The sequence below is a fragment of the Clupea harengus genome, chromosome 8 (genome assembly GCF_900700415.2).
Source record: "Clupea harengus chromosome 8, Ch_v2.0.2, whole genome shotgun sequence".
Lineage (NCBI taxonomy): Eukaryota > Metazoa > Chordata > Actinopteri > Clupeiformes > Clupeidae > Clupea > Clupea harengus.
The window spans coordinates 7,690,850-7,712,754 of NC_045159.1; the positions used below are offsets into that span (position 1 = coordinate 7,690,850).

General features: G+C 45.4%; 1 protein-coding gene across 9 annotated transcripts in view; it reads right to left on the minus strand.

Moving 5' to 3' along the window:
* The window catches only part of synj1 (synaptojanin 1), a 28,271-nt gene that overhangs the window by 3,691 nt on the left and 2,675 nt on the right, over positions 1–21,905 (minus strand). For 4 of the 9 annotated variants that reach the window (XM_031571706.2, XM_031571704.2, XM_031571703.1 and 1 more), the window contains exons 2-29: positions 20,856–21,012; positions 20,539–20,625; positions 19,763–20,030; positions 19,292–19,517; positions 18,899–18,982; positions 17,068–17,129; positions 15,847–15,943; positions 14,964–15,139; positions 14,791–14,872; positions 14,462–14,614; positions 13,886–14,051; positions 13,452–13,475; positions 13,024–13,215; positions 12,706–12,790; positions 12,081–12,221; positions 11,551–11,743; positions 10,663–10,821; positions 10,261–10,417; positions 9,813–9,927; positions 9,362–9,574; positions 9,130–9,208; positions 8,606–8,771; positions 8,202–8,387; positions 7,604–7,726; positions 6,565–6,603; positions 2,666–2,715; positions 1,929–2,118; positions 1,228–1,760 (exon numbers count right to left, since the gene is read on the minus strand). In XM_031571706.2, the coding sequence (XP_031427566.1) occupies positions 1,228–1,760; positions 1,929–2,118; positions 2,666–2,715; positions 6,565–6,603; positions 7,604–7,726; positions 8,202–8,387; positions 8,606–8,771; positions 9,130–9,208; positions 9,362–9,574; positions 9,813–9,927; positions 10,261–10,417; positions 10,663–10,821; positions 11,551–11,743; positions 12,081–12,221; positions 12,706–12,790; positions 13,024–13,215; positions 13,452–13,475; positions 13,886–14,051; positions 14,462–14,614; positions 14,791–14,872; positions 14,964–15,139; positions 15,847–15,943; positions 17,068–17,129; positions 18,899–18,982; positions 19,292–19,517; positions 19,763–20,030; positions 20,539–20,625; positions 20,856–20,979 (4,170 nt within the window). In that variant the 5' untranslated portion in view covers positions 20,980–21,012. Of the gene's footprint in view, positions 1–664; positions 689–1,227; positions 1,761–1,928; positions 2,119–2,665; positions 2,716–6,564; positions 6,604–7,603; positions 7,727–8,201; positions 8,388–8,605; positions 8,772–9,129; positions 9,209–9,361; positions 9,575–9,812; positions 9,928–10,260; positions 10,418–10,662; positions 10,822–11,550; positions 11,744–12,080; positions 12,222–12,705; positions 12,791–13,023; positions 13,216–13,451; positions 13,476–13,885; positions 14,052–14,461; positions 14,615–14,790; positions 14,873–14,963; positions 15,140–15,846; positions 15,944–17,067; positions 17,130–18,898; positions 18,983–19,291; positions 19,518–19,762; positions 20,031–20,538; positions 20,626–20,855; positions 21,013–21,905 lie in introns of those variants that run through there. The other 5 variants (XM_031571712.2, XM_031571711.2, XM_031571707.1 and 2 more) reach the window with 5 other exon arrangements.

Below are 21,905 nucleotides of genomic sequence, written 5' to 3' on the forward strand. Positions count from 1 at the left end.
GTTTTTACACAAGGCTCTAGGCTTTTGCCCTTATAAAACAAACAAACTATAATCCACTAGCTCCTAGATATAAGCTAATAACAATTAACTCATCATTATTATTATTATTCTAAGACAAAATTTCCACGGGGCCTTAAGGAAAGACTATCAAACGTACAGTGGGTGATGACAACATACACTCATTTGAATTGACACATGACACAATATGATCATTAGTCAACGAATAAACATAAAATACTTTGATAGGCATTCATTAGGAGTGGTACATTTATAAAACACAGTCTAGCAATGGGGTCACAAGGCGATTCTTGATAGGTCAAGTGTATATGCTGTTTTTTTTATGCTACATGCCATTTTATTTCCAAACCAAATTCTAAATCAATTGTGTGGAATGTATAAACAACCAACACATCCACTTGGCCCCCCTGAATACAATTATGGCTTTAAAGAAACTTTCAAAATGGAAGAATAAACACAGAAATTAACATAAACATGAATATATATATATATATATATATATATATATATATAAAAAGAACTGCCACATGGGAAAGAAACTAAAATAAACTTAAATGTGAAATAATTCAATGTATGGGTCTGGCCATACATTGCTTGTGGGAGGTATGGCACAGGACTTTGGTGGTAACACTGAGGTCTTAAATACCTGTTACCCTGAGGGTTGCTCCTGCTTGTGAGAGAGAAAAACACACAGGCACCAGGGAGAGAGGGGGCACCGTTAGTGCAACAGTAAGAAGAGAGAGATGCAGTCACTTTGGCTTCACAGACTGTCACGAGGGCGGCAGGACAGAAGAGCAACTGAATTCTACAAGCATCTACAAATCAGCAAATTAAAAACAGACTATTTCAGAAAGAAGAAAAAAGGCAGCATTTCCCCCGTCTCCAGTCTCACTACAAATTTGGCCCGGACACTTCAGTCCTGTTTTCTCTGTGCTTACATTATTTCACTATGCAGATTTGAACTGTGTATCTGGTAATAGAGAATCTGATTCATCCTTTCAGGTCATGACTCCATCACGATCGTACACAAGCCAAAAAACGCTTGGACAGAATTACAGCCATTTAAAGATCAGACTGGCTGCACTATTGGGACAACCCGACGGGATTACCAGGTTTGTGACTGAACTGTGGCTTGAGGAGACAGGCAAAGGAGGAGTGCCCAGTGCCGTGTGTCGGGCTGTGAGACTTGGGAGTGATGGAGGGGCTTACCTGTGAGGCTGGAGCTGATGCTGGAGTGGGAGCAGGAGCTGGGGCTTGGCCTTGGGCGCCCTCCGGGGGCAGGACGTGGGAGGACCGGCTGCGAGGCGGCGGCTTGGGGGAGGCTAAGCCCTGCTGGTTGCCGACAGGAGAGGGGGGCTGGGGGCCAGCGGCGCCTGACTGTAGCTGCAGCGAAGTAGGCAGGAGAGGGGTCGGCATACGCTGCTGCACCGGCGCGGCCGTCTGAGGCTGCATGGGAGGCCCCATCTGCGGCTGCATGGGAGCCATCATCTGCGGCTGCATGGGAGACATCATTTGATGCTGCATGGGAGCCATCATCTGTGGCTGCATGGGAGACATCATCTGCGGCTGCATGGGAGATGCCATTTGATGCTGCATGGGAGATGCCATTTGATGCTGCATGGGAGGCGCCATCTGCGGCTGCATGGAAGGCGCCGTTTGAGGTTGCATGGGAGCCCCCGTTTGAGGCTGTGCAGGAGGCGGCATCTGTGGTCTCATAGGTCCCGCCATTGCAGGAGGCGGACCTGTGTGAGGGCGACATCCAAAAGACACACTAAGTAAATAACCAGGACATAGACTTGATTCGCTGCAATTCACAATGGATGAAAATACAACAAATCTGTGGTGTTGAACACTGTTGCACTGTTGAGCATGTACACTGTTCACATTCATATACACTTGACTGATCTCACCAGCAGGAGGCTGGGCTGGTTTATTCTGGGGATCAAGGATGGGGCGAGGGGCTCCAGGGTGGTTGTCTGGCGCAGGCCTCGGGGCCCCGGGGTGCACATCGGCGCTGGGTCGAGGAGCTCCTGGGTGGGCCGGGGGTGGGGGTCTGGCTCCCAGTGGAACACTGATGACTCCAGCACGAGATGGGAAGTTCTACAGAGACACTGCTTGGTTAATGTTTAAAAGTAGATCTACAACTTTGGACAAGATAACAGTTCAGTATTTCAGTAATGCAACGTATGGAAAGCTGGACATGTGCAGTCTGTAGTGTACGTATACTGGAGTCTCTGGTTGTAACGCGATGTTTACAAAAAGAGAAATGGATGAATGAATGATGGATTATTTTATATTGCAAGGTGCAGGGTTTTAGTGAAGCTTGGGCATGCATTAAGTAAAAGACTGTAAGTGAATCCCAGGATGCTGTGCAGTTAAGAGAGAACCGGGGTTCTGTTTAGGTGTAAATGTTCCAATTTAGATTGTTGCTTGTGTCTCCCTTTTTGTCCAGTATTAGCGTGTAGGACTGTCGATGTTGTTTACATTTCATGCCATTGCTTTCAATATTCACTGCTGAACAGCTATGAGAAATTAGTACTGGAGTTACACTCTCAAGCCCGCCCTGTAGTTATCAGGAAACTGAGACAATATTTTCTTTTTTTTTTCTTTTCTCATTGGTGAGGAAACACAGATTGTGATGACTCACCGGCCGTGCGACTGCTCCTTGAGCGGCTCCTCCTGCTGCCTGGCCGCGCCCTAAAAACACAACAGGCATAGCAAACACATGGAGTCACTGGTGGCCAGAGGCCAGGACAGCTCGAATGGTGGCAGTGCAGGAGTCTCCTGGCTACACACCAGGTAGAACACTGCGATCATCAGATACAGGTCTATTACAGGTCACCAGAAGCAGTCATAAGAAGATTGGTGATGCGGCCTTTGTCAACTACGCCCCAAAATTATGGAACACATTACCCATTAATATTAGGGAAGCAAACACGCTAGACACTTTCAGAAGGCTTTTTACCAAAGCATTTTATTAATTTTATCTGCCACTATTTATTTCTCTGTAACTTGCACTATTTTTACAATTTCTCTGTAAAACTGTTTTAAGGGTACCACAGCACTGTCGGAAACCATATTGTGGCTTCAATATATCTCCTGTTACTCTCACAGATATTTCCCTAACAAATTTTCTAGTCCCTTGGGCGCGGTCACCCCCCTGAAGCCCCGCGCTCGGTGGAAGAGGACGAGAAGGCCTCTGAAGGAAGGGTATAGAAGGAAGGGTGGCCTCTGGGCGCGGAAACATAGCTAGGGAAAATATTTAACAGGGTAAGACGGAATCTATGAAGCAGCACTATGGTTCCGACTGAGCTAAAGACCAGGCAGAAGGGTTTTATTACTTTTATCATGATTTTAGTAATCCAAGAAGCCTATCGGAACATCAGGTTCTGATACGATGTTGATCATTATTGTGTATGTATTGCTCTTGCTGCTTGCTTTTATTGATTTTATGTAAAAACCTTTGAACTGCAACTCTTGTACGAAAAGTGCTATATAAATAAAGTCTTACTTACTTACTTCTTTGGTTGTTTATGGTCTAACTAGTTTCCCTCAACATGTGCATTCATAGAATATGGGAAAAATGCAGACAGCATGTTTACAAAGGGCCAGATTATTATCACTGTTTATTGTTCCACCTGTATTCTCCATCACAAAACACCTAAGAGACACACACGCACACACACACTCAGCCCTTTCCAGCTCACAGCAGGAGACACCTCCTCACTCAGTGTGTTTACATGATGGTATAATTCGAATCTTTGCTTAGTCGGACTATGCTATCTTTTGGGGCAAGTGCTATTATCCCAATATACATGGCAGTGAATAAATCGAATCATTGGCCGAAAGCATGTCATATCCGATACGATAGGTGGTGCTGTTTTCATTACAACTAGTGGTGATACAGCCCTTTCCGCTTGACCTCTTCACCACTACCAATAACAACAACAGTTGATTGAGCATGAATCGCATTTGTTCATCGGTCCAGAAATGCGTGTTGCCTCTTGGGTTGTTTGTTTGTTTGTTTCTGCCGGGCCGATGTGTTTATAAGTTACATTATTCAAAGGTGAAAGATAAAAGGCGAGAGAAACGCACGCACATTCACACACGCGCGCAAATAATGGGTTACAGCCTAAACGCATTGCCTTTCTGCCAGTTGCATCAAATTGTTTTAGTACTTCTTCGCTGTCGATTTCCAAATCTGTGTGAATATTCATGAGAGCAAGTCCAGTCAGTCTTTTTGTAGATAGATACAAGACCTTCAGGACACAATGAATGTTTGGGTAGAAATTTGCCGAACTTTCCAGGGCTTGATAAAGTTCACTGCGTAACTCATTTAGCTGTTTCCAGCTCTGTATCTGCATCGTCAACCTGGGCATTAGTTGTCTGTACTCCGATTTGATAGTTTCCCCATTGTAATAAATATGCGTTCATGATATTTTTTTTTCTCTTCTTCTCGCGTAGCAGAAGGTACGCACAGTGCGTACGGCTGCATGCGCCACTGGAACTCTGTGCAATTAATACAATACATAATAGGCTAATTGATACAATATCTCCTCGTTTGAGTGTGATTGTTTGAGTGCAATGGGAGTGTATGATCGATGTTGTCTATAAAGGTATTTAGGTAAAGGTATTTAGGGGAAAATATCTCGATCCACCTGTCACGTCTCTGTCTTTAGAGGGCAGCGCCAAATAACCGAACAAAACTCAACTCACGCTTGCCTCACGGGCACAATACCAAATTTCATCATATTTGATAAAATGAAGGACAAATTAGTTGTGAATAGTATCACCGAGTTTGACAGGTATTGGTCAGGTAATAGCCGAGTGACAGCTGATTTGCTTTCTGATTTGACAGTACTTATTCGTGTTTTTTTTCAGCGCCAGATAACTGAACAAAACTAAACTCACGCGTGCCTCGCGGGCACAATACCAAATTTCATCATATTTGATAAAATTAAGGGCAAATTAGTTGTGAATAGTATCACCGAGTTTGACAGGTATTGGTCAGGGGAGACGGCCCAGTGTTCCGAAAGCCCGATATTCCGAAATCTCAATATTCCGAAAAATAGTCCCCCTGGCAAAATTTAGAAATATTTTAAGTGGCACAAAACACACACAGCATTTCGTTTGCACAGCAGAGCGGAGACGCTCACCGGGCTATCACGCATATAACTTTTCCTAGGCAATATTTGTTAACTTAGCCTACTCTGGTTTTGAATATGGGGTAGGCTACCACTCATGCGAAGGAAATCCCCGGCAGATTGTGGCAGGACATTACGCAGATCTTGTCAAGCACTGACAAAGCATGCATGCGTTGGCAATCATAAAAATATTTTTGTATCATCGCGATGCAAATGCATGTGTGTATAATAATATTCTGAATTCAAGTTAATGCTTGTGAAATTAAAGGCATTTATATGTTTATGATTGTGTGATTCATTGGGATGTGCATGTGGGCTATAGTGGTTCACGTTGCTGTACTCACAATTTCGGAACAGCGGGCTGTCGGAAAAATGGGCTTTCGGAACATTGCCATGGAACCTTGGTCAGGTAATAGCCGAGTGACAGCTGATTTGACAGTACTGCTGTTGTTTTAAGCAAATAAAATGTGGAACGTCCTTATACGTGTTTAAGGAGGGGTTGTAAAGGTGCTCATATCTTCGGACCTCTTCTGTTATGTTTGTTCATAATCAACAAGAATAGGCTTGTGAGACAGTCTGCAGGATATTCATAAAAAACCGTGTCATTAGTATGAACAGTTGAGACAACTTATCCCTCTTTCGTCTTCCGGGTCACGACCTGGCAGGGAGAGAGGGAGCATGCGCAAAGACGCAAAGTCCAGTTCCTTATCCAATTCACCGTTACATGCCGCAATAATCGAACTATCAACTGGATCGGATCGAGTTATCCAGGGGTGTTAGTCCGACTATGTGCGGTCCGACTACGATCCGACTAAGGTGCTTACATGAAACGGATAATGCGATTTCAGTCCGACTAAGGCAGTTATTCGAATCCATGTAACCACGGTCACTATGAATCACCTTTCCCTGCCCCATAGGGGATGTGGGGTCGGGGTGTTGTTGACAGAAGCATCTGTCCTATCCCACCCCTGCAGCTCCCTCTCTAGACCTGCTTTCTCCTCGGCCTGGCCTCCCATCCACTACCAACCCCGTTTCCCACGCAACTTAAATGACCAGGCCGGCCTGCACATAGCAGAGCGAGTGAGCCAGCACACTGCTTTGGGAAAACAGTTGGGGGGAGGGGGGGCTCTCTTCGCACCTGCCAGGCCCTCGGAGATAGAGCTCCGTTTTGTAGCGTGAAAGGCAAGCCTCTGGAATTACGCTGCAGGGAGAGACGTGAGAAAGGCTCGACCCCCCTCTGAATGTCCCGAATCAGTCAGAGCAAATCTGCAACTCACCGAGAGGAGAGCTCCGGCATCGTCGGGTGTAGTTGCACGGCACAAGAGGGGAGAGGAGGGGAGGAAGGGAGTTTTTTGGAGGGGGAAGGATTGATATCTGTGCGCCAGGTTTAAAAAAAACTTACCCGTGGGGTCTGGTCGAGATAATGCAGGGCTTTTTTGTCCTTTTCATGCAGCATGCGGAAAGGAAAGCCAAGTTTTACTTTCACTCAAGTCCCTGTGCACTTGTTTTTCCCACTTCAGACAATCAAAATCGGAATAAAAACAAGACAGGAAACACCAGAACTTCCACACGTATCCTCTAACACAGCTTCTAATCTATGGGGACACTTCTATCTGTTCCTCTATGCTAAGAATGTCACAGTATCACCACGACCACTTCAGAGTCCTACTACACGATATCCAATCTTGGGGAAGAGGAAGACATAAACAATTGAGGCTTCATGGTTCACCCATTAACACCACATCAAAGTGGAGTGTTGAGTGTTTTTTTTTAGGTTTACATGTTAGGTTCATAAAGCCTTAATTGATGAGCACCGTCTCACAGGAGTTTAACTGACAGTTTACATTTACCTTCAATGTCCATATCAAATGACGGACTGTGAAGATCTCCATACCCTTCAAGCGAGATAGTAACTGTGATTGCCACGTGTCAAAAATGAAGCACAACCATACGCTTACAATGCGAAGTCATGAATCAAAAGGCCACCATTCATAACACAACAGTACACAACCCTGCCAAATCTGTACCAACAAAACAACAGCATATATGAGTATGCACGGATGAAGTATGCATCTAGTCACTAAACAGCAGCTATGCTACAAGCAGAACATGGAAAACTGCCTGGGCTGAACTGCAGTGCTGACAACTCATGGTCATTTATTCAGCTACAGGCAGATGGCGCTGTTTGCAACAGGTAGCAAAATTCATCATGCACAGCAATGTTCGCACTAACAATCTACATTAAGCCATGGGGCATGAAGACAGATGCATTACCTGCTGAATTCTTTCTAGCAGGTAAAGGGCTTCTACCGCCTTGTAGAAGTTTGGTAGAAGTGAGAGGGAACAAAAGTTAACTTAGCAGTTTGAAGACATGCTTATGAGAGGGGTGGGGTGATGTAAGAGAGTGGTACACGGTGGGGTCTGGGGCAGAGGGGTTTTACCTGAGGGTGGCGGGGGGCGCTGCGGAGGTGCAGGACGAACCGGAGGGGCGTTGGGCCGCGGGGGAGGGGCGCGCTTGGGTTCCAAACTCGAAGGAGCACCCGTTGCAAAGTCCACTGGAGAACCTGGGCAAGGGGGAAGAGGGTTGAAGAGTCATCACATATTGCTACCATGGAAACCACACATTAATTTGTCTCTGAAATTACAGCCACTCAAAGATTGTCACACTCACACTCACAGGGAAGCTCAGCAAGGGGAGTTGAGGTTAATAGTGAAGGCACTTCCTAAGGCATGTTTGCTTTGATTCACACAAGCCACTGCACACCACAGAGCACACGAACACAAGCACTACCAGTGATCCTAGAAGCAGCTCACCACACTACACTCACTGAACTCTTTACCTGCCAGATCTCTCCTGAAAGGCAAGGGACTTAAGCTTCCTTTTTGTGCATAAACCAAAAACAAAAACAAAACAACATAAAATAAAATACGATCGAAAAAACACGGATGTAGGAACAATACACAAGAAAACAAAACAAAAGACGGAAACTGGGTCCAAATAAAGTTCTTCTTAGGTTAACATCAGATGCTGGCTTTTACCTTGCGGTGGTCCAGCGGAGCGAGGAGGTGCCCGGCTGGGGCGGCTGGGGGCTGCCGGCTCCCCGTGGGTGGGAGAGTGGGACGGGCTGCCGCGGGGGGATGGCACCGGGGACGAGCCGGGACCCATGCCGGCGCCAGGCTGCAGGTGTTGAGGCAGAATCGCTTCCACTTCCTCATCCACGTCACCTGGGGAAGTGAAACCAGCACAGAACACCAAAAGGGGTCACAACCACAGGCCTGCAACACACTGTAATACCACACTGAATAAACCACAAGACTAAAGTAGACACATATAAGACATACAGCTGATCTACACTCTTTAGTACTTTACTGAATCCCTAATGTTAATTTCAGTAATTCTACTAACTAGCACAGTAATCACTGAAACATGCCCACAGGCTTACCCTCCATGTCGTATTCATCCTCGCCCACATAGGAGTCCTCTGCGAGCAGCGTGGAGCTGGCGGAGGTGGGGATGCTGCCGAAGACCCTGTCCACACTCATCTCCTCCTCCAGACTCTTGATCCACCCGGGGCTCTTCAGACGCACGTCTATGATCTTCCCCAACACCTGAGAGGTGCCACACAAACACACGATGAACTCACACTGATTTCAGAAAAGTACACAGATACAATACAAAGGACCAAAAAGTCTCCCCTACCTGACTAAATAAAAGGCACCATTTCTGTGAAACAATAACTGGCCATTTGTGTGAATATTTGATTTAAATGTATGAGTTATTTAAAAAGGGACAGTGTACATTGATAAACATTTCCAAAATAAATGTAAATGCACCGGAATTAGCTAGGTTAGCTAGTTTTCATCCGTTGTCCCTTGGCAGGACATGACAAATATCGGCTACCTATTCATGCTATTCAAGTTTCTCCTTTGACTACAACCAAATGAATATGAATGTGCATCACTTTACCTCAGAGGCACTAAGGGACAAGGCCGCCAGAGCGGAGTAACCCTCCAGGAACGTCACCCACATCTTCTCCTCAACAAACCTAGTCAGCACCAACAGTAAAACAAGAATAAAAATCAAAGCTACGTAACTGAATCTGCATGAAATACCGGTAATTTCTCCGCTACGTTGGTCATGACATGAGCACGATGGATGAACATCTTCATTTTCCTGAGGGCCAGTCTTTGTCGTTTACCTGATGAGGATGACCTCGCCGAAGGCCGCGAACTGGTCGAGCAGCTCGTCGATCAGAGCGTCGTCGAAGTAGTCGTCGGGTCCGGAGCTGCAGAGCGAAACCAGGACGGTGCCGTCGGGGGGCCCCTGCAGCGCGATCACCTCCTTGTAGACCTGGTGGCGTTCCTCAGGGTCCACCTGCAGCACGTCCACGTCTATTATGGCCACCACAGGTCTGAAGCACACAGATGCAAACAGGACGATGAAACAGCGCAGAAAACTTTTTTTTTTTTTTTTGAAAATGCAAAGGCAGATATTCAGCAAATACTGAGCCAGGGTGACAATGTGTCAGAAATGTGTATGTGCATACAATTGTGTGTGTGTGTGTGTGTGTGTGTGTGTGTGTGTGTGTGTGTGTGTGTGTGTGTGTGTGTGTGTGTGTGTGTATGCGTGGGTTATGAGGGCTATAGCACCTGTGATCAGAGGTCTTGAGCTCAGCTCTGCCATAATACTTGAGTGTTCCCGGGCTAAAGGGGTACGCATCGTCCTCTTCCTCCGTAGGAGTCCCCACCACATTCATCTCTTCCGCTGCACACACACAGAAACACACACACACACACACACACCACACCCACACCCACACCCACACCCACACCCACACCCACACACACACACACACACACACACACACACACACACACACACACACACACACACACACACACACCCACACACACACACACACACACACACACACACACACACACACACACACACACGCACACAACACCTTGAATAACACATCCTTGTACATCAGATGAAAAGTTGCTATGAGCCACATACTAAAAGCCCTATTTGGATGGTAAATGCGCCAGCCTAAGCCCCTGGTCTCTAGCTGTGAGGCTCCATCCCACTCCTTACCAGTCTTGTCAAAGTTCCACTTCCTGCGTTTCCACAGCACTCGGTCGGTCCAGGCGGGCGTGCGGCACTTCTCACTGGTGTCATAATCCTCAGAGAACAAGTCGTATTTGTAAGTGGGAGCAAAGTCCAACTTTCCCTCAATGAAGCCGCGGAAAACCTAGACAGATAAACCAGACGGGGTACTTATTTACATTTTACCATTAATTCCATCTCCTAATTCCATAGTCCACTACTTCTACATGGCTGAGATGCCAAATGTTTTCCTTAATACCAGATGAAAATGTATGTCTGTATCGAAATTTGATCCAGTTATTTCTTTCGGCAACCAGAACTCGATACCAAATGAAAAAGTAAGTACTGTTTTGACTCTGTTAGAAATTAAATAGTTCATCGTATATTTACCAGTCCGGCATTCTTCTGGTCCACCAGCTGGTCTCCAGCCATGAGGGCGTCCCAGTTCTGCTGGCGGATCAGCTCCTTCACCTCCTCATTGGGCAGGCTGATGCGGTAGTTAAAGTCACCGCACCAGAACACGTAATCATGGGAGTACAGAAGACGACCCTGGACAAAGAGGAGGTAGACACCGAAAAACGTAGAGACTTAGAGAGGACGCAAGGACTTAAGCATCATGCAGCATGTCATTAAGAGAAACAGTCTGGATTTCCCTCCAATAAAAACCTTCTCTAACGACCATACATGTAGTGAGTCTTTGGTTTTCTATAAACAATAATACTCATTCTTCTGTAGATACTTAAAATTATACACAACTCCAGTTGACACGAAACACACAAAACGGGAAACTGATTTTTCTCTACTCTCTACCATATACGTCTTCAATCTCTAACTGCCATTACATGTAGTAGGCTTTTGATTTCTTTGAAATGATATTGACCCTTCTGTACATACTTAGAAATGAGCAAAACTCTTGTCGACTAAATACGCACTTACAATCCTAAACTGTTTGAGGGTAAAAAAAGAAAGATTTCTAGACACTGGAGATTGACTTCATCACAGATCTCATCTCCCAGACAGCGTGAGGTGGGGACAGAGGCACAGTGAAACAGCAACAGCATGATTGGCACCCTGGTGAGCTGTGTCCTAGTTATGAACTCATAACTGTAAAGAGCTGCAGGGCTGATGGCACCGAGGGTGGCCTTGGCAACGGGAGTTAGAGCGATGATTTCCATAAAGTGACATCCACATATTATACATATCACTACGCAACGCTTAGGGAAAACACTTAATGTTACAACATTAAATCACCACTAAGAAAAATGACATTAGAGTTACCATGGGGAAGGTGAGCTTGCGCGTAATCTCATTGTAGTCGTCGTTCCTCTCCTTGACCTGTGATTGGCCGGCGGCAAAGTGCGAGCACAAAAAGCAGATGCTGGTGGTGTGGAACAGCAGGCGGATGGCCACGCCCCCTTTGTTGCCTGTAGCTCCGCCCATGCCGGTCTTCACGGTGTCCACGGCAACATCCCTGTACCACAGAGCATTACAATGTAATTTTATCTTCCATGGTACCACCCACCCCCACAGACCATTGCAGGGAAATGAAACATGCTCATTCAGGGGTTGCTTAAAAAACGCTTACAGGAAATGTGGTGGAATTTGCTTCTGCGGTGTCAGGGGAGACACTTATGGCCGACATACGGCCACAGAGCTGACATACAGAGCTTTTTAAACAAACAAAACATAAGGACCCTTCATCTTGCGTTCTATACCCACTGCTGACGGCGTTACTCTAAGACCACGGCATAAGAGGGGGTGTAAGATGATACTGGGGGCATTGTGCTGGGGCTGTCAGTGGTGCATACCGAATGAAGGGTGCGTGTTGAGGCCGGATGAACACAAACAGACACACTCCGACGAGCTGCTCGGAGGCCAGCAGCACATATTTGTGATCGCGCGAGAGGTGCTTCTGCAGCTCGACTGCCCACAGCTTCTGATTAGTGGTGCTGAGAGGAGAGGAGAGGAGAGGAGAAGAAAGAGAGGAGAGGAAAGGAAGAGTCACATTACACTGAAAAATACACTAGCACACACGGGGGATGGAGGACTGCTCACGCAAGGCCCCCTTCCAGGGGGGAAACTCAAGGAGTCAGCTCTTTGGGGACGTCACATTCCACAACATGCCAGTAATTTACTTCTGCAATGTCTACAAGTGGTGCCAGTCATTTTCAAATTTCCTTCCTTCCTTCCTTCAGTCATGTCTACACTACGCTGGGTACTGACTAATGGAAAGCTGAAGATAAAATACAAAAGATTCTGCTAGCATATGCCACCATATAAATTCTATTACAACTGGTACAGCCATTAACCCATAACTTCACCGACTGTAAGTGGTACAGAATAGTCTGGGGGCAATTAGCTGGCTATTGCAGAAGCCCTGCGGGCAATTGACAAGCTTCCATTGTTCTGACAGATGGCATACTTGGACCTTACCTTGCATTGACTATGTTCCCAGCATTCAGCTCCACCATCTCCTCAAAGCCAATGGCAAAGATGTCGACGGGGTCAGATTTGCCATCTGTGGGGCAGGGGAGGGAAGGAATGTTACATTGGACAACGACTGACCACAGCAGAACATGTTTTCAGTGATCGGAAAGTGCATGCCATCATTCCGCACAAATGTTTCTAAAATGGCAAAGTTCTTAGAGGTTTCATTTGGTCTACTCTATTCTGTGCTTTAATGTAGAATATTATTATTATTATTATTATTATTATTATTATAACAGATGAGTGACAGTGGTGGTCTATCACCTTGAAATTCTGGGTGTCCTGCCTTCATGGGGGCATCCAACAGCCAGTCGTTGAGGGTCTGATTCCGGTATGCGATGCTGCGGAACTGCTTCCCGCCGTTTACATTCCAGGTGCCCACACACACCCGGATCTGCTTGGGCCGGGTGTACTTGTGATAATTCTGGCACATTCCCAGTAATACTCTTGGTGATGCTTCAGGACAAACCAGAAGAAGGGCTGTGTCAGAACACTTAAAACATCCCGTAAATGGAACCAAACTTTAAGAGGGAGGGAAGAAAAAAAAAAAAAAAAAATAATGGCAAGACAGATGAACAGCCAAAAAAAAAAAAAAAAAAGGGCAAGCAACTTTGTGGAGAATTACAAAACTAAAAACAGAAGTTTGACCTAATTTCCATTCATAACTGGGTAGTACATACAGAATACTGTACCTGATTGCAATATGGGCTCAGAGACTAACAGTGTAAGCGTTGGAGAGAGAGAAAGAGAGAAAGAGAAAGGAAGAGAGGCAGTGCGGTTAGCCAGTTAAACAGATAACAGCATTAGCACTGGGTTACAGCCCTAATCTCACAGCGAGGACAGCTGCAGAGGCCAGATTAACAAAGCTTTCATCCCCACCACCACCAGAGCATAGAATCATTCTTTGTGAAAGACTCAACGTAACAATCTTTAAACCAAGACGCAGTCAGCTTGTGATGGCTTATGATTATCAGAGTGCATAAAAGGGCGCGTTCAGAAAAAAAAAGCTCAAGACACTTTTAACGGAGTAGGCTAAAAGAGAGTGCACTTGAGCTATATCAAAGGCAGACTACGAGAGGCCTCTATAAATAGGGTTGCTCTATGGCCTACAAGAGCTTGAGCGTACCATAGAGGCTGCTCGTGGTGAGCAGGGCACGAGCCTTGTCAGCTAGGTCGCTGTTCAGGGTGCTCCCCAGCCGCAGAATGTCTATGGCTTCCTGCTTGGAGCTGTCGAAGAAGTTGTTCTGGATGGTTCTGGTGACTGAACGAGCGCCGTCTTTCAGCTTTCCCCCCTGAAGAAAAAATAAAAATGCCATAAAAGAAATCAAAACAAAAAACTAAACAAATCATCAAAAGATCAGATGTTTACTAATGACCTGGATATGAACCTGTTTGAAAGTTCAGACCATGGAATTAGATCAATGAATACATTGCCCAGTGGTAGTATGGAACAACAAAAGAGGACAGGCACACAGATAGATGACAGACTGACATCACAATAACTAAGGCAGACAAAAACTAGCTGATCCACTTACCAAACAGGCACAGAGTAGTCCAGAGGTGAGCAGAAGAGAATAGCACACACACACACACAAAAGTTAAGAGAGGTCCAAAGAGAGAAGAAGCCAGTGTTTCAAGACATAACACCTTGAGGGACCTATCTGTGTTGTGCCGTTTCTGAAGAACCCCAGGGGTACTGTACCTTAGCCTTGCCATCCAGGGCACCTGTGCCGGCGTAGATCTTGCTAACCGAGTCTCCGTTGACAGACCACATGGAGCGAAACACCTCCTGGAAGCGAGCCACCAGCTGGGGCTTCTCGGTCAGCCCCATGTCCTCAAGCTGTTTGGGAACCATCTGAAGAAAAGAAAAAAACAGAAAAGAGCAAATAAGGATGATAATAAAGAAACACATTAATCAAAAGTCTGTAATAACTGCTAAAGGCCAAAAACAGTAAGAGTCATCTCAAATATGGATTAACCAACATGTTCCCCTATTGATGTGGTGAAGAACAAACAACAAGTTGCACAAACCTCTAGTGCAAAGAAGGCCTGGACGCTATTGGTCCGGTCCAAGCAGTCAAGACAGTTGGTGCGAAGGGTTCCAGTCTGGAGTCTAAAGCAGGAAGGACAAAGATGAGCTCCAGAGCACAGCACAGAGGAGGACGAGCAAGAGAAAAAGAGGGAGAAAAAAAAACAATCCTTACCTTTGGATGCCAGTTTCTCCTGAGTAGTAGAAGAAGCCACACTCCTCCACGAACTTGTTGACCGTGGGCTTGAGCACACTGTGCAGCTTCTCCGCCTTCCCTCCCTTGACCATCTGATGGTAGTCGAAGTTCACCATCCTCACAGTCGATGCATGCTCAGAAGCTTTCAGATGGCTCTGTCATCATACATGAAGTAATTACCAATCAGTAATACGACACATTCATCAGCAGAGGTTTGACTCTTCACTGGGTTCACGATTCAATTCTGCTTGAAACGGTAACAATTCGATTATAAAACGATTCTCGATGGATCTTGTCCATAATTTTTTTTTGTTCATACTTTCCTTTAGTATGTGCATGTAAACGGTCTGCAAAGTTTGAAAAGCCCAAAGTACACGCCAGAGGGAGGAACTCTCCCACAGACAGCACTTTGGAATTCCAGCCCTTTTCCTTATTAACAAGATGACGCAATCTCGTAAGGCAATCCACTCTGGGCTAGCGTCACAAGACCACACGAAATGTGCAACGTTACACATAGTGTTAATTGCCAGTGTTATCTGTTAATGACCTTTTCATTCATCATTACAACTGCATTTCGCAGTGAAATGGCTTTGAATTGGGTTTGTAAATTCATTATGCTGGCATACATATCATTAAATTACGTGGTTTAAAAAAATCAATTATTTAATTTTCCTGCATCGATGCAGAATCTTTCATGTTAGCAATGTATCGATGCAACAATCACTGTCCCCAACCCATTTCCTCAACACTCTAAATGGCTATACTTGCTTCTGATTCATGACAATTAGTTATTTTTAATGAAAGCAGTAGATAATAGTAATTGTTGAGGGTGTTCTGATTCAATGAACCCCTTTAATCTCACCTGGAAGGCTTTGCTTAGCATGTTCTCTCCCTCCTTCATTCCCAAGAGGTTGAGGATCACTTGCTTTCCATAGAGTTGGCGCAGTGCAGTGAAATGTCTGCCATGGACAAAAGACATTTCAGACATAAGTTCCTGGAAATATATACCTACCAAACCTATATTCACCTGGAGATATGCCTAACTGTGTGGTTGAGTACGGTATTAAGCTATGGTACTCCTTAAAAGGTTAGGATTTAGGAGAGTATGGCCTAAGAGGATTTGTTTTATATTTGCAGATTTACTGAATGAAGTGTGTTATGAAGTGCCATGATTTAATGAGAGGCTTGGTCCCCAGTAGGAATGGGCACCTACCAATAAAAATGGGTTTACACATTATAGCTATACCTAAATAAGCGTAATGTCTGATATAACTAAAAATGGATGGATAGATTTGGACAAACAAGACAAAAAGAGGAAACAAGTTTCAGTAAGAGAGCAAAAAAGGGGAAGAGAGAAAGGTTTGGTGTGTGTGTGGGATAGAAAGAGAGGCACAGCCAAATGAGAGTTGGAGAAAGAGAGAGAGAGAGAGAAAGAGAGAGAGAGGGCCTTGAATCTATTACAGCAAAACACACTGACTCAGCACACAGTGGGGTTTCAGCAGTGACTCATGCAAAATCAAAGCTGTCCATCTCTGCTCTATTTGCTGGAACGGTGGAGGGGAGGGGAGGAGAGGAGCTGGAGACAGCGCTCAGCACAGCACACAGCCTCTCCCTAGGGCTGGACGTGCCAAGAGAGGACCTCCTATCTCCCCATAAATCATCCAGTACTCCCAGAGTGGATGTGAGGGGGAGGGAGGGAGTGTGGGAGGACCCTCAAGCTGCATCCACCAAGAAGCCTCTCCTTCATATGCCCTTCACTTCACTGGAGGCTTTAGTGGTATACAGTGAGTGACAGAGCCAGCGAGAGGCTGTAGTGATGGTGGAGTGTCGTGTTTAGCCAGCCTCAGGGGTTAAGTGCAATGGGGTAGGGTGCATGGGTGCATGGATCCACTCGGACAGCTAGTGTAGTCTTGCTTGGGTGGGGTTTACTGGTGTGCGGCGTGCTAAGCACCCTCTATAAGGCGTGCCTGAACAGAGGAGAGGTTTGTGGTGAATCTCAGCGCCTCTCTCTCTCTGGAGTGCCGCCAGCCCAGCTGGAACAGGGCTGGCTGGCTAGTGGGGAGCAGCACGTTTCTTTAATTACCTCTCAAAAGCTGGTGCGTTCGCCTCAAAGCCTCGAGACAGCTTGACACGATGAGAGCCAACCTTATGACAGGAAACACAAACAAAGAAAACGGAGTGGGTCATGGGAACTGTGAGAGTTCATTCCACGGGGAAACTGCATTTTTAGAAGAAGAAAAAACAAACAAACAAAAAAAGAAAAGCCCAAGAAAACAAAAACACAGAGATATCTGATACGCTAAAAGGAGCCTCAACATGAAGTGAAACTATGGGAGCCTTAAGAGAACATTTTGTGCAGGAGGAACAATGAAGCCACATGCAAAGTCAGAGCAGCACGCCGTGTCAACAATGGCAGAGGACAATGGTCTTCTTCACTGGAGAGATCAGAGAGAGACTGTTGGTTTAATCACATCACTACCCGCTCACAACACCAGCCCTCACTCTGTGCTATGCAAATATCACAGCTGCTGCCATGTAATAGAACCGCTCAGGTATTTAATAATGATTAATTATGCAATAAAAGCATAGATCTATGAGAGCTCCTGTGTTTCAAATTCTGGTCTAAGGCATGCTTAATTTCCTGTACCCTGGTGTTGGGAATCTGTCCCTGCCTCCCTCCTTCCCTATCTGACATGCATCTTTTTTTAAATCTCCCATCTCTTCAAACACAGCTCAGTGTAGCTGAGTCATTGTGAGACAGCCACCAGTCACGACTCACAACACAGAACAGCGCCATCTCAACATCCTGGCACGCTCTGCCTTAGAGGGGGATAAAAAGGTAGTACACCCCCCACCCCACCCCCACCTCTGCTCTCGCTCTGCCCTCTCGCCAACAACACCCAGCCCAGTGGTGGAATCTAACAACAGGAAATTGATTCTGCCCAGGAAGAAGTTAAGTAAGAACTGGTCTCAAACATTCCATGTTTATGAGGCTGTCCTAATATGCTGTGCTCAAGCCAACTTTTCTCCCCCTCCAGGGCAGGACTCAGGTTGTAAATATTTGATGAAATCTCAATACTAGCGGCGATGGAGTCAGCTTAGGTGACAGGGAAGTGTGCCTCAAAACGGCAGGATGACTTCATTCTCTTTTACAACCTCGAACAACAATAATCACATAAAAACGTTATAGTAGATCAACAGAGTTTTACGGTACACAAAACAAACAGGAGCGATAATCTGGTGACAGATATACATGAGAAGGGGAAAAAAGCAGATCTAAAATGATAGGGTTCCCACTCATCCAACATGAAAGGCTATAGAAATGAGCTAAGAGGAAACAGCAGAGCCCTCTACAAACTTGGGTTTGGTGAAGACTAGCTAGTATTTGCATGCAATGTCAAGGAGGAGACACAAACAAATCAGGGCCTGTTCCCTGCTGTATCGACACGATTTGGAGTGTCTTTAACAAGGAAGTGACCACATCTGGCTCATTTTCAACAGGCTGCCTCTCCCCTCTGACATGGCACAAAGCCCTTGCAACAGAACAGACCTTCACCAGTTGTAACACACAATAACAGCATCCAAATACCAGGTGTGGGTTCACATCCTCTGCTGCAGATTGCCGATTGTGATTCAGTTGAAACAATATCCCCTGAATAGACTTTTTCTGATGACATGAACAGTAACATGAAGCATAAGTATCGCTGCCACGGTCGAGACCACAGCAAAATGCTAGGGGCCGCCCCGTTTCAGTACATAATTTCAGTACACTGAATTTAACAAAGAACCATGTAGAGTTTCAGAACTTTTTTTTAGATGTATTAATCAACTACAGATGCAGTGTGTGGTGTATGCACAATGTAGTGTGAAACCAACTCAAAAGGCCTCCAAAAGCATGAACGAACAGCCCTCACCTGAATGCCAGGTTGTTCCCAGAAAAGTGGTATAGAACCACGAATCTGAATGAATGAGGACACTTTGTCATCAAGGAAAACAACCTGTAGCAGAGAAAAAGTGAAATGTCAACATTACATTTCATAAATAGCACTCACGCAGAGGAACAATGAACAGGTGCACGTGTGTATCTCTTGAGTGATTGAAGAGGAAGTAGAGAAGTACAAAAAGAGGAAATCACAGAAAGGGAGTACAGCACAGACAGAGCATTGATGTTATCTGAGTGATTAAATTGCACAGAGATACGCTGGCAAGTGAAGCAGTGAAGCCTGTTAGGCCAGAAGGGCCAACGACAAAGTAGTTGTGAGCCACTGAATGACATGGGACGTAATGGCTGGCTGCACAAGTCCTACCTGCTCAGTCTCGACGAAGTTGGCCACCTGGCCGTCATCATTGGCCCCGCGGACGTTGAAGCGTGTGCCAGCCCTCTCGGAGCTCAGCCTGGAGATGACGCAGGCCTTGGCCTGCTTGTGCCCCGCGTAGATGGTGCGGACCTCCACGCCGCCGCACATCAGGCGCAGCAACCAGTCGTCACAGTTCACCCCATAGTGTTTCAGGTGGAGATGTAGGGATTGGTTCCTGCCATCAAAAACGATGGTACACGTTAAACATAATAAGGTCAGGGGTATCCATTTTCAGCCTCCTTGATTTGTAAACGGCTCAAGTGATCTACTTCTTCTAAGCTTATCAGAGTAATAAAACAGCTCTACCAGTTCCCTGGGATCAAATCCATATATATTGTTCCCATCTGTTACATAAAACATGTATAGGGATAATGAATAGTGCTGGCAATCCTCAACAATGCTGTATTTTAAGGCACTCACCAGAAGAAGCGATTGTCTGTTGTGTCTTCTTTGATCCTGCGGTGGGCGTTGAGGCTCAGGTCTATGCTATTCCCAGTGGACGACCAGGCAAAGTAGAAGTTCCCCGAGCTGAGGACCTTCCGCACGTCTGATATCCTGTCTTCGTCTGACGGGTCATTCTTCAAGGACACAAACTCTGTGGCTGTGACCCGGAACACCTCGGAGTCCTGGAGCTTTCCCACCGAGCTACATCCAGTCACCACCACCAGACTGTGCAGCATGGAGTCTCCTGTAGGGGGTAGAGAGGAGGGCGGGGAGGATATTTTATTTATTTTACAATTTTACAATTATTGTACATACAGATGAGTGCTACTATATGTAAACACCAAAGCAGGAGGTTCTGGTGAATGTATGAGTAGTTGGAATCACCACTGAGTGCCTCTCCACTGTCAAGGAGTTTAGAGGAACAGGAAGAGTTAACACCCTTTTTTATCTGCTGCGTTGCATGTCAGAAGGCCACTCAAGCAAAAAAGCGTATTACTCACTACCTCGATATTTTATTCACCCTTACAGTGTTGCACATGTAAGATAACTAAATTAGTATCCTTCGGGTACCTTTGTATTTGAACTTTCAGGCCTTATAGAGTGCGATTTAAAACCATTTTCTCTCTTTATATCTAAACGTATCGTATGATGTCATTTTTAATCTGTTGGTAGTGGCATGGCTAAGCTTCGTGATGGAAACAGGATTCGACAGACAAGAGTGTAGAGGAAAGGATAAGCTTTTATTAACTCACCCAAGTTCAGACGGAGAACTCCCAAAATGCCATACGCATCCAGCATCTTGGTGTATGTATTTTTGATGGCCTCTTTCTCTGCAGCAGCTAGGGGCATGCAAAACACCATGCAGTTTATGCAATGTGTAATAGCAGCGGACAGGCATATTTTACCATGTATGTTCTGCATAGCATTAAAAGCCCTGTGGCTCCTTGTCACTGGAATTGTTTGAATGAAATGACAGCTGCATATAGAGACATACAGACTACTGGCAGGAATCAACATGAGGGATAGACATGAAACTATTTAGTCATTCATTCACAATAGGATCTCTTACACAAAACGGCGACAGCCCCAGACTCGAACATCAAGCACTCATCGCGATTTCGTGTCTCCACAATAACGCTGTAGGGGGGTGGGTCCAGTTTGTGGTAAACACGATAACCTTTGCTGAACGCCATGGTTAAACTATGATGAGTGATCCTGTTTCACACCTATGGAACAAAATGGAAAATAGGATAACATTACACATAGGCAATTGACCGATCGCGAAACTCCTCCCTAGAACGGCCCTCATCCAATCATACCTTAGCAACCGCTACTAAGAGAAGAAGGTCCGACAACTTTGAGGTCTGAGCAGCATGGTGAAACAGTGTGCCTACGGGACTTGTAGCTCTGATACAGAGATTAGAGGGATGCGTCATTTTCCCCCCGCATTTCCAAAGCCCAAAACACAGGAGGAAAGGTGCCGGCGGTGGATTAAACAGTGTGGGAGGCCCCACTCCCAACTCAATATACCGAAAAACACACATATGTCTGCTCCAAAGTAAATGAAGCTGCTTGCAGATAGCTATCTATCTAGCGAACTACGCTATCGCTAGGTATGATAACTAACTATCTAGTTGAGAGAACATCCCCAAACAGTTATGGTTCATGACAACTTGTATTATTACCACTACACGTACATAACTAGTCTCTCCAACTAAAGTGTTAATGTTAAAATCAAAATGTTAATGTTACCGTCTGTAAAATTGCACGCTGATCTATCCTAGCTAGCGATAGCAAACGCCAGCATTGAACAGAACTTTTAACGAACATTTTGTATTTATGCTTGATACAACATTAAACAGAACTTTTATCTAACACTTTGTATTTATGCTGCTGGCGTTTGCTATCGCTAGCTAGGATAGCTCAGCGTGCAACTTTACAGACGTAACATTAACATCGCTAGCTAGGATAGCTCAGCTTGCAATTTTACAGACGGTAACATTAACATTTTGATTTTAACATTAACACTATAGTTGGAGAGACTAGCTCGAGCTTAACATACTGTATCAATGTTGAACAAAAGGCCATTATGAAGTTTTTTTTATTTTAATCTTTGTAG